This window comes from Pithys albifrons, chromosome 5 (genome assembly GCF_047495875.1).
Source record: "Pithys albifrons albifrons isolate INPA30051 chromosome 5, PitAlb_v1, whole genome shotgun sequence".
Taxonomy (NCBI): Eukaryota; Metazoa; Chordata; class Aves; order Passeriformes; family Thamnophilidae; genus Pithys; species Pithys albifrons.
The window spans coordinates 32,424,366-32,436,870 of NC_092462.1; the positions used below are offsets into that span (position 1 = coordinate 32,424,366).

At 43.8% G+C, this 12,505-nt stretch overlaps 1 protein-coding gene across 6 annotated transcripts in view; it reads left to right on the forward strand.

The window, feature by feature from the left end:
- The first annotated feature begins 8,548 nt into the window (after positions 1-8,548).
- GRIA2 (glutamate ionotropic receptor AMPA type subunit 2) overlaps positions 8,549-12,505 on the forward strand; it is an 89,067-nt gene continuing 85,110 nt past the window's right edge. For all 6 annotated transcript variants that reach the window (XM_071556153.1, XM_071556154.1, XM_071556155.1 and 3 more), the window contains exons 1-2: positions 8,549-9,005; positions 9,333-9,473. In XM_071556153.1, coding sequence (XP_071412254.1) covers positions 8,918-9,005; positions 9,333-9,473 — 229 coding nt within the window. In that variant the 5' untranslated portion in view covers positions 8,549-8,917. The remainder of the gene's footprint in view (positions 9,006-9,332; positions 9,474-12,505) is intronic.

Here is a 12,505-nt window from a genome sequence, read left to right on the forward strand (position 1 = left end):
TTTTTATGTGCAGTGTTGCAAGCAGGAAAGAAAGAAGCAATATTGCAATCTGTTATCTTGTTCAGCAGTAGTGCTTGGAGTGCTGGTGTGATCTGCGATTTTTCTTAACTGCCTCAAATAACTGAACTCTTCTTGCTGTGAAGAAAATTGCAACTATCGCTACTCTTCTAGTATGAAAACATCAATAAGAACCGGATAATTCTAGATACAACTTTGAGACAAGAACTTTCTGATCTCTTTATGTTTCCCCAGTTTTTTTAAAGGAGGTCTTGTGTGTTTTGGGTAAGCTCATTTCATTGCCTTTGACATTTATTTGCTACACTTGACCAACCTCTAAAATTAAGGCCCTGTTTTGCAGGTACTACTAAAACCACAGGGAGCCAGCAGAATACAGACAAATATTGGTGAAGGTTCTCCTGGAGAAAATGCCTTTCAGTTCTCTTTTCTAGGTCAGATGCCATCAGCAAAGACTTTTTAATAATTTTAGTTATAGAAAGTAAATTTATTAATCACCACAGAAGATCTGCTTAATTTAACAGAAAAGTGTTAATACTATATGCACAGTAGCTCCAGCTGGTACTGGGTACAGGTTGGGTATCACCAGGATTTGGGAGAGATGATGTATCCCTGTCATTGACCCACATATTCCTAGCTGTGGCATAAATCCTCTCTCTCTCCATATTTTCCTTTGTAGCTGGTTTAGACTTAATGGCAGTGACGTTTCCAAGTTCAAGGTTAAGTTGTTGTTGTGTGTTCTTAGCTAGAATTTTTGAATTGCCCTTGAGACCCCACAGGCTCATCTCTTTTTATTTTTAGCCCTTGATGCATTCATTCATCGTTCTGTGTATTTGGCCCTGTAGTGGAAGGAAACTAGAAATTTAAAATTGTTCAGAATCGAGCTACCTGTGCACATCACCTCAGTGCATACATCTTATTAAGAGCAATGCAATTAGCAAGGCACAGGGCCAGTCTCAGGTTAAATGAATATTCCATAGACCACCAATAACAGTTAGCAGTTAATCTGTATAAGATAACTTTCCATTGCAACTCAAATGAAGTTTCAGAGAAGACAAGCAGCATCTTTTTGTTTGCCTTTAATGCCACAAGTATGTCAGAACTTTTCTACTATAAGCTCCCTTATTATACTCTATGTTTAAAGCAATTATACAGTTAGAAGAATGTTATTTTCTGCACTTTTACTATGAAGAAGACGTATTTCTAGTCCAAAGTATGTAATTAAGTGCCTCGTAAGAGTTGGTTACTCTTTTTCTTAAATTTCTGGTTTGTTTTTTTTTCCTTCTGTACAAGCCTGCCATTAACATAACACTATTGCAACTAATCTCTGGGAAGATATACCAATGCAGAGGTGAAAGTAAAAATATCTGTGCTGTGAACTAGTTCTGTGACTGAACCACTGAAGTGTTTTTTCAGAACTAAAAATAAACTTCTGTTGAGCAAAACTCTGTACATTTCCATGATAACTCAAGTGAGCTGTTTCTTGACAAAATTGTTTTCTTAAAATAAAAATCATTGATGTCAAGCAGGTAAATAGTGAACTCAAATGAAATTTCTGTTGTGGAAAGATCCTACTGATAAGGATAAGGGAACGGATGTTTCAAGTCACAACAGTTCTTTTAATCTTATATCCTATTTTTGATGAGTTTTTTAAAAGTACAGTGTAAAATGCCTGCAGTGAGTAATTGGACAAACCAAAAGCTTTCTATCCTTTGGATATTTACTGAAGAAAGAAATTATTATCTTGTCTCATGGAATTCTATCTGTTCCTCCAAATTAATTTATTTTTAATGTTACTAAGCTCTTGAGCTCCATAGTATAATTTCTGCAACAATATGTCTCTTCCTAATTTTTGTCATAAAATACCCTATTTTAATATTTGCTGAATATTTTTTGTGTTATTGATGGGCGGTTTTTTTGGTTTGTTTTTTTGTTTTGTTTTGTTTTTTTACTGAAAAACTTAACAGGCACCATTTGACTGATCAGTGTTTAAACTTTTATGCACTGTATCTTGAATTTCACTCTATTTTCCCAGTGGCAGAAGTCCTGACAAAATTGTAAAATTGTAAAACTGATCTAAATAAAATGCCCTGTAATAACATAACCATTTTTTATACTAAATCTGTAGCACCAACATCTCTCTCTTTTTAGAAGTAGGTTGTGGAGCTTTTATACTTTTACAAATGAAACAAAACAAAACAAAACAAAACAAAACAAAACACAGCTTTGCATAATTTGTTTATAACTGAATTTATGCCCTAATCCTCAGTTACATGTGGACACATTAAACTGTTTTACATTTCCAGTTCAGTGTGAAATCGGCTATGACTGTGACCCGTGGCATTGATGCAAGTGGAACCTGATGCCTGTGTGCCTTCTGGTATTGCTGTAGGGTTCAAAAGGGAAACACACCTACAGAAGAAGAAAAATGGAGCTTTCATTTACTCTCTTGGTGACTGCAGTGAATTTTGTTCTCCTTTACCGTGGAGGGAGCAGAAAATCAGCCTGTTGCCATCATATACCTGCCCCTGCTGACAGCCAGCCAAATTGCCTGCACTCCACTGAGCTGCCTGGAACCAAGCGATGCAGGGAGGCGACACACCACTCTCTCCCCCTCCCGTGGATTGGCCCCTGACTGGTTTGGTCTCTAGGCCAAAATCAGGCTTAGCCCTGCCATTGTAGTTGCAGCTTTCCTGCTTGCTCAAAAATCTCTCAGCCTTAAAGCTTGTGCAAGGGATGTAAACAAGATCATACAGAAACTGTTTTAGACAAGAAATTAAGAAGGAGAGGTTCATTCCTGCCCTGTGAAATGTTTTGAGAAGCTGTCTTCCTTGGATTATGAGTTTAGTGGTTAGTTCTACTGTGGTGGAAAGCTTATGTGAATGATACCCTGAATCTTGTGCAAGGTCATAAAATTATAGTGTTGATTAGCATGCAAAACAGCTGACACAACTTCCATTCTCTGTAGGAGTTCAGTGATCATGAATTAATTTTAACTGTTGAGATACAAAAAGAAATCAAGTCACTAAAGCTCATCAGACTTGTAACAGGTTCAAATTTGAAAAATATCAGCTGATATGTCCAGGTTCCCAAGGTAAATGGAGTAAGCATATATTTTATGAATAGTTTTTATGTATAAATGAAGCATTAAACCAAGAACGTGCCTTCTCCATGCCAAGAATGATCATTACACAGTCCATTTCCCATGGGCTGGTATTTGTCCAGTGTTCATGTTCAAAGTACTACCCCTGGATACTCACTACAATGACACACACAACTTCCTACAATATTCATAAAGTTAAGTGCAGCTAAGGAATACATGAGCAAGCATGTATTTTTGCTATCACTGGCACATACTAGCCTTAGGTTTCAATTTGCCTGCAATTTGTAGATCCAGAGCTGCTCCTCAGTATCATTGCTCAGAGCTCCAAAGATGTGAGATCACCACATGGTGATGACTGCTGAGGTATAAAGCACCTAGTTTTCAGGAAATTCCTTGTGTTGTACAAAAAAAAAGTTTCAAGTCACAAGTGAAGAAATCATAGAGTGAGTAACACTGCAAGTGTACCCCAGATATGTCAGTGGAGAGCACACTGTAACATTCTTGTCAGCTTGTATTTATTTGCCTTTTAACATTTTAATGTGTTGTTTATGAACACAGGGAAGTGAGGTGGCAAGGTGATTTGACAAGTGCCATACCTCAGCAGAGAACAGTCTACCAGTATATGAAATCCAATGTCTCCATCATCTCCAAAAGACTTTTCATTCTGAATAACGAGCAATCTATTTCTCACAGGTGACAGAAAAGGTTCAAGGCTAAAGAGGAATTTCAGTGATTAAGAAATTACCTGAAAAATGGTTTTATGGATGTTATTTTAAACATAGATGCTGGCATGGCAAAAGGGATAAGAACAAGATGAGAATAAAAAACAACACTGTAGTCAAGGCTGGCATTGCTCATGGAACAGATGGGAGAGGTGGCAAAGTTAAACAGAGAGGATCACGGCTCGCTATTATAGTCTAAAGCAAAACCCCAACACATTTGAATTAGCTGTGCTCTGCAGGGGGAATGGTAAGGGTAAAATCAAAATAACTGTGGAGAAAAAGACATTTTGATGGCAATGCATTGGAAAACCAGATGGAAATCAGGCAAGGAAGGAAACAGCAAAGAAGAAGAGTGGTAGCAGGTAGGCAGGGAAAAATTAAGACAGGGATAAGAAATGTATCCCTTAGGTCTGAGACAAAGAAAAAGAAATTTTATATCATTACAAGAAAAAAATATTGCCAGACAAGAATCATGAATTCAGCATGCATAGTCTAATCTGAAAATGTTCCTTTTTCTTTTTCCAGAGGCTTAATAATGTAACTTGCTATAATCTCAGGAGAAAAAATTGAAGTAATCTATAGCAGATTTTCCTCACACACAGTTAATTCAGCATATACTTAAGTGATTTTATTGGCAAAATAGATATAACACTTCACAAACAGCAAGAATGCAAGTAGCTCAAATAAATATAGTCAATCCCAAATTGCTATAAATTTCTCACAATGGTTAGCTAAGCTAGTAACAAACTGCATTGTCACAGCTACAGCTACACAGCAAAGAGAAGTGAAAGCTGTACAATGATAACTAATTATTTTGCATTAGTTGTACCACATGGTAGTGGTATTGCTTTTTTCATCATCAGAATCACCTATTAGAAGGCAGTATAAGCTATTCCTTAGAGCGTGTCCTCCCTGGGTATATGTACTGTTAATGGGAACAGTACATGTTTGCTAATCAGAAGAGGAAGCAGAACAAGCATGGAAGATCAGGACGTACTTTTTATTTTTAAAAAGACTCTTGAGATCCTGAATGAACATATGGGAATACACACTTTGAGAAAGATTTAGAACTTGGCACTTTCATTTGTATTTCCTCTTTATTTATACTTACTGGTATTTGCAAGAATTCTGCAGATTTTGAAAATCCAAAGATAGCAACCTTTTTTTGAAGGGAAATACATATTGATTGGCCATTGAATCAGAGTATTCATTCACTGGTACAGCATTTTTGCATTCTACAAAATCTGTGAATTGTTAGATTTTTTTTATAATGAAAAAGATAATGAAAATAAGTCTGAATACAACCCCCAAATACTGATAGCATAAAAATCCAAAAGAGCCCACTATAATAATTTGGTCTGAGCCAAGGGCCTTCTCAGAATCTAATTTTTTTCAACAACGATTTTTAGAAAATAGTCTGATTTTGACTGAGCTTTTTGCAGAGCTTTGGAATTTATTACACTCCTCTCAACATGTGACTGCATGGTCAGTGACACATTGCTAAAAGAGCAAAAGAAGAGATAAAATTTATTTCTAATCTGAATGTGGTGAATACCTGCATTCGACAGCTGCATTCCATCTCCTCAAATGCTTTATATTATCAAAATTACTTTTCTGAAGCACGTACCTCATGCCATCAAGGCACTCCTGACTTATCTTTTTGACAAGTATGGCACGATTGCTAAATATTTCTGAGCACAAGGCAAAAATTCTCAGTTCTTCAGTTATTTCTAAGTTTCTTTCCATGTCTCATATGCACCTGCTCAAACATACGAACATTTAGGTGAACTGGTTGAGTGAGACACTGTCACTGTCTCAACCGGTATTGTACCAGGATGAATTGCACATGAAACGTATTCCTGATAAATTCATATTTTACTTCTGATTAGCATGTATATCAACCCTTATTAGCACCCTTACCAACTTCTACCTTGCATTCAGAATATTGTCCATTACAGTCTGTTGAATCAAGTATAGCCATGATTGAATCCTGCATTCTTTGTAATAAGTAGCAAACCTCTTGAGGAGGTCTATGGAATCATGATTAAGTGCTTAGGCTTTTCAGGGGTCTGACATCTTATTATTTGATATCTGGTCGTCTGCCATCTGCCATTGTTTTCATTATTATTATACTGCTATGTTCCTTTCAACAAGTGATTGATGCTTATTATTAACAGTGCCCCTGTTGATGCTTTGTTCAGATTCAAAACTAATGCATTTTTATATGAGTTTCTATCATGGATTTAAAAGAATGCATATGAGAATATAATCTTCTGGTTTTAAAATTACAGTCCTTACTTACCTCTTGCTAGATTCTTTTCCCTTGGGCAAAAAGTATTAAATGTGATTCCCAGTAATGTAGTCTGATTTTCTCATGCACAATGTTAATGAGTATGTCTATTCTTAGTACATGGTCATAAATTACCATCACCTATAAATTTCTCTTTTCTCCTTTGCCTGATTGCATTGTTTTGATTAGCATAGGATTGTTATAAAGAAATAGAAAATTGAAGAAGGTCTTCTGTTATTGTCAGCATTTTTCACTATTATTAAATTTTAATTAAACTGTTTTCTTGCTGATTGACTAGAACATTCTGTCTTTTTGTACTTACATTGGTTGAAATCTTTTATTTTTCTCTGTCACACCAGTGGAATATGGCCACATGGATTCACACTTTTTTTCTACATATTCTGACGAGATGATACAAATTTGGAATACTACATGTAGATACATACACACAGACACACACGTTGTTCATGGTGTATAAATATATATGCTCACAGTTCTGAAATGGAAAAATATGCCTTAAAAAAATCTACAGCCAGGGCAGCCATTATTATCTCACCACAAATAGTCTGTACAGAACCCCCAGATTTAATTGGTAATTAACTTCTTACTTGGATCATTTTTATTGTACCTACCTGCTATGCTATATTCTGTAGGTCTTTAACTTGAAATGTGTAGAAGGGCGTTGTCATGACAGAAACTGGGCTCGGGACCTTCTATAAATTGACTCAGGTAACGTTGCTCATTCTATAGCGCCCCCTACGGTGGGATCCCAACCTGTGCTTTAGTATAAACAATAAAATACTATTTTACTGTTCAAGCAGGTAAAACATGAATCATCATGAATTATTCTTACTGTATCTGTCAAAGGTCTTGATGCACATGTGGAAGGGCACTCTTCTCTGTGACACACACAACCCCCTCCCCAAACAAACAAACAAACCCAAAACAGAACAAAAACCCCCCAAACTCCCAAACAGTTTAGAGATTTAAATGCTTTCCATAACTGTAAATACAATTAGTTAAAAATCCTTCTAGTTTCTTCTAAATTTCATTTCTGTATTTTGCATAGTCCTAATCCTTTTTATATTTTAGTTCATTATGCAGCTGCAATGCATACTAGCAAATAGTATTTTTATTATAATATATTAAAATAAAATCTTTAAATTGAGATATTTTCTTCATGTGAACCTCATTTCTTATACATAAGAGGTTTCTTTAGACCTTGGGGGGGAAAAAAGGTCTATGATTTATCTGCACTGCTGTTAAAGATTGGCAGTATTACTCTAAAGTATTTATTAAAAGTAAATTCCTCTATATTGTCCAGGGAGCAGTGAGGATTTTCTGAAAGCAAGTTTCCCACTGATAGCTCAATCTGTTGTTTGCCACAGTGACACTGTTTGCTCCTTTTACAGAGTTCAACAGTAGGTTTTGCCATGGAGAACCAAACCTGGCTTCTGGGAGGGACCCAGGCTGGGGGAGAGAGCAAGGAAGAGCTGTACCCACCCGGATAAGGCCATAGGGACTATATACTCATGATGTTAAAGCTCAGTCTCTTTTTCAAGCTCATCTCATGCTGTGAGAGAAAGACATAACGACACAAGTACAGACAAACCAGCACAGAATTTCATCGTGAAATGACTCAAAAGAAACAAACTCATCACAAATTAGTGATGGGTAAAGGGCCTCAAGATGCCTACTTCCTATGAGTTCAGGATGTGTACTCCTACAGACATCTGAATATCTGAAACTTTGAGACCCTCCTCCTGGAAAGGAGAATCAAGACAATTTCATAATTAAAAAAAAAAAAAAAAAGAAAAAAGAAAGAAAGAAAAGGAAATGCAATGTAATATCAGTATCCTTTTCTATACAAATATTTCCTATCTTTGTTAACAAAAATAAATTAATAAAAGATATGCTAGCAGATGATAATTTAATAGCAAATTCTCTGTCATGGTCACAGTAATGTTACACTGCCTGTTCTTCTATAAGATGTGTGTGTGTGTCTGTGTGTGCTGCACAGCAACAAACTTCGTGCCAAACTGAGAAATGTTAAATTTAGCTTGCAGTAAATAGCATGTCTAGCTAATTCAGCTGGAACCCATCTTGGAAAGGCAAAAAAAAATCCCCGTTTTGCATGAAAATGAAATATCTGAATAGCTTTAACCCTTCCTGCAAATTAAGGTCTCCGGTTCGGATACAGTAGCTAAACAATGTACATATATATGTATATATGTGCTTTTCAGGTGTACGTGGAGGGTGTGCACCCCCGGCCAGGCTGTGACACACACACACATTAGACGCACACCCGAGCGCTGCGCTGGCCGCGGTGCTGAACGGGCGCGCGCAGGGGCGGGGCGCGGCGGCCGGGGGGGCGCGGCGGGCGCGCTCCCGCCGGTCTCAATACCGCGCAGGCGCCGACGCCGCCGCCTCGCCGGGTGCGCCGCCCGCCCGTTGAGTGCGAGGAGCGCGGGCGAGCGCGTGCCAGGGCAGGAGCGGGCCGGGCCGGGGGGAGGGAGCCCAGGGCACCGCTGGCATCTCCGTCCCGCTCAGAGCCAGAGCAGGGCACAGCACGGCAGCGGCGCCGGCAGCCTGGACAGCGGCTTCCCCTGCGCCTGCCGCGGGGCTCTTTGCGTTCCTTCGCCTGCTGGGGCTGGCTTGCTCCCTCCGGCCGTTCGCCCGGAGCGCACGGGATCTAATTTGCTGACGAGCGCGCTCCGCGGAGGAGAAGGAGGAGGAAGAAGAAAGGGCTGTTTCCGTGGCTTTGTGGATGCTCTACTTTTCCTGGAAATGCAAAAGATTATGCATATTTCTGTCTTCCTGGCTCCTGTGTTGTGGGGACTGCTCTGGGGGGTCAATTCTAACAGCATACAGATCGGTAGGTGCCCGCATGCTGGGGGACCCCTCTCTCCTCCCGGCGGATCTCCCGATCCCTCATCCCTGCCGGTGTCACTCGGGCATTCCAGTCATGTCGCCGCGTGCCCAGTCTCACCGCGGTGCCCGCCAGGCGCCAGCGAGGTCCCCTCGCCTTTCCCCGGCCGCAGCCACCGCCTCCGCGGCCCCGGGCACGGGACGGACCCGCCGGGAGCGCTCCGGCAGCGGCGCCCAGCCCAGCCCGGCCCGGCCCCGCGGCGGGCACAGACGAGGCCCCCGCGCTGCTCCGCCGGTGCCCTCGCCCGCCTGACGCGCGTGTGTTTCCCTGCAGGGGGGCTGTTCCCGAGGGGCGCCGATCAGGAGTACAGCGCGTTTCGGGTAGGGATGGTTCAGTTTTCCACCTCGGAGTTCAGGCTGACTCCCCACATCGACAACCTGGAGGTGGCCAACAGCTTCGCCGTCACCAACGCCTGTGAGTAGTGGGCGCTGCCAGCCTGCCGTGGCGGCGGGGGCGGGGCGGCTGCGGGGAGGCGGCGGGGGTGGGTGTGTGTGCGGGGTGCAGGGGGTGTGCGGGGTGTTTGTGTGTGCGGGGCTGCGGTGCCGGGGGCAACCGCACCGCTGTCGGGCAGGTGTGGCAGCGCCCGGCTCCGGCCCCGTGAGAACGGGGCGGGGGGTCTCCGTGCGCCCCCCAGCCCTCCGGGAGGTGTAAAATGGTTCCCGGCGGCTCTCCCCGCGCGTTACGTAAGGCTGCGCGGCCCCGGGGCTGCCCGCAGCTCTCCCCCGCCGCCCCAGGACTGCCCGCGGGCTGTGCAGCCACCCCGCTACCGGCGCGGGCAGGACCGGGGCTCTCTCTCGACAGCAGTCGAGGGTGTGCGGTGCGGGCGGCTGAGGAGCGATCAGCCATTTTACGCCGCGCAGTGCTGCGGGCTCCATCTCTCCATCTCGCCGCCCGCTCACCCCCGCCTAGCGCGCTCGTGGGAGGCCCCGCTGGCCGCCCGCTCGGCCTCGCCTGAAGCCGCCGCCCCCGCGGTTCTGCCGACGGGTCTGTGCCCCGGCTCCGCCCCCGGCCCCGCCGAGCACGGCCGGCCGCACGCGTGCCGCGGGGCGCGGGGCACATGCCTTGCTCGGGAGGCGCTGGCGAGGGTGGGGCGGGGCAGCGCGGTCGTGGTATCGCGAAGAGAGGAGCCCTCGGGCGAGGCGGCAGGTCCCGCAGCGACGTTCGCTTCTGCCTCCAGTCGCTCGGCGGCTGCCCCCGGCAGTGGCCGGCGGTGCCGTGTGACCTCGCGTAGCGGCAGGACCGGTCGGACGAGGCGTGGTGCGCAGCCAGGCGTGCGGTGAGGGGCAGCTGCAGCGAGGGGCTGCGGGCGCTGCTCGTGCCGCTGGTGAGAGCGGTGAGCTGAGGCCGGCGTTCCCAGGGCAAAGAGCGGGGCCTGACATTCCTCCGCTGCCCTCCCTGCCGCACGTGCCCGTTTCAAGAGAATCCGCGGTCCCCGCAGCCTCGCGGGCGGCGAGGAGTGGGGAACCCGCTCGGTGCAGTGCCGGCCGCTACTGCCCAGCCGCGGCTCACCGACCGCCTAGCGCCGCGCTCCCCCGAGGCGTTTTCCGTCCCTCCTGGGGAAAAAAAAGGTGTAAGGGACACTGAATCTGGGGGTAGCTGTCAGCGAGGGCAGTTTCCCTCCTTTAGCGACCTTTTTTTTCTTTTTTTGTCCCGACTCAGCTATGTGTTCGTAGTTGCTGTGGTGCTGAATCGGGGCGGCTCAGCATAGACACTGGGATAGGTGGTGCAAGAGCTCAAGGCAAGGAGACTTCATTGGCGTGTAGGAGGGTATAGCATGCATAGTTGAAGGCAGAAAAAGTCAGAGCATGTAATCAGACACAGTAATGCTACTTTGTTAATATTTACAAACTGCTTGGACAGTTCTTCCCTTCTTAAGTAATGAAGGTTTACATCAACCAGAACTTCACATGGCCAGTACTTGCAGATTATGTTACTGAAACTGTTGGTGAAGTAAGTGTAGCAATCTAGATAACATTCTGCAAAACTGTGATGTGTCCTTCTGTGTTCCTCAATTCTCTTAAGTCTACAAAGTCCTGAAGCAGTTTGTGCAAAACACCAGATTTTTCTTTTTTCTACTAGCATTAGAGACAGGCATCGCCATCTGGTCTTTGAGAAAGTCAAGGTGACATATTTTTTTGTCCAAGCCTGTCAAGTCTTTTTAGTCAGCATTTGTGTGCTTTGCCTTGTTCTTGTCATCTTTGGAGAATTCTTACAACATTCAGATGATAGGTATGGGCTGTAGACTACAGTGGTGGACTTTGAGACTTGCAGCAGAAGGGAGGCGTTATCCATGTTTTGTATTTCCCTTTGTCTGAACCTCGTCCAAGGCTTTAATTTTAAAGCAGTTTGGAGAACACCGAAGTGAAGACATGAACATGTACTTGTTCTTTTGTCACCTTGATCACCACTGATGGATTTATCATTTTGTGCACTGGATTTAATGGACTAGTGAAGCATATGCTAAAAATATGTGTGGTATTTCCTCGATTACCTTCCCAGAAGGGTTTCATTGGTGAAAAAGGAGTTCTGAAGACAAATATTTGCTGTACAAGTAGAATTTAGGAGTTGATTGCAGAGCCCTGTATTCACAAATGGTTAAGAGGGATCCATCTTTTTTGTCCCCTTTTTGTCCCCTGTTCTCATTTGAAATACTGAACATTCTGCAGGTTGGTTCTGTTAGGGTTTTTTTTAGGGGAAGATATTTGATTTGTTAGGTTCTTTTTTTCCTCCTGAATAGTATGCAAAGTACTTGTGTCCAAACCAACACTGTCAAACAATGCAGGCGTAAAGGAAGGTCACAGAAATGCAGGCTAATATGAAACTGAAAATGCTTCAGTATTTACCCAAGTATTTTACTCCAACAAGGTGACTTTCCTTCACAGAAATGTAGTGGCAGGCTTATAATGTAATAGATGTGATGACTCTGCTCCAGAATATCTCAATCACTGAAATATTTTGGCTCCTCATTTAAACCCCTAAGCCATTCAGGCCGCGGAAGCTCTGGCTGATGATGGGGGAGAGGTGGGTGCAGCCCTGCACTCCAGGAGAGGCAGTAACTGATCCCACCCTGGCACCTGCAGGTGGCAGCCAGCATGCCTGGGCTCCACCACAGCGCCCTGCCAGGGCTGAGCTGCCTCCTTCCCAGCTGTAGTAGCCTCAGAGAAACAGCATACAACTCCATACCCAACCAACCAACCAAACAAAAAGCCCGCTGTAAAACTATGTAAAGGTCTCTTCAAACTAATTATCAACACTTGCTCTGAGTTTGTTGATGGAGTGAACAGTTTTTAGGTGAACTAATATTGTTGGTACAACTTTTAAATTAGTTCTTAAAGTTTGAAAGGAGGAGATGGTGGTCGTGTACCCCTGAGGAATGTTTGAAACAGACTACTCAGTCATTTGAAAGTGGCCAGAATGGGTGTAGCGGAGGAGCGTCCACTCTGTGA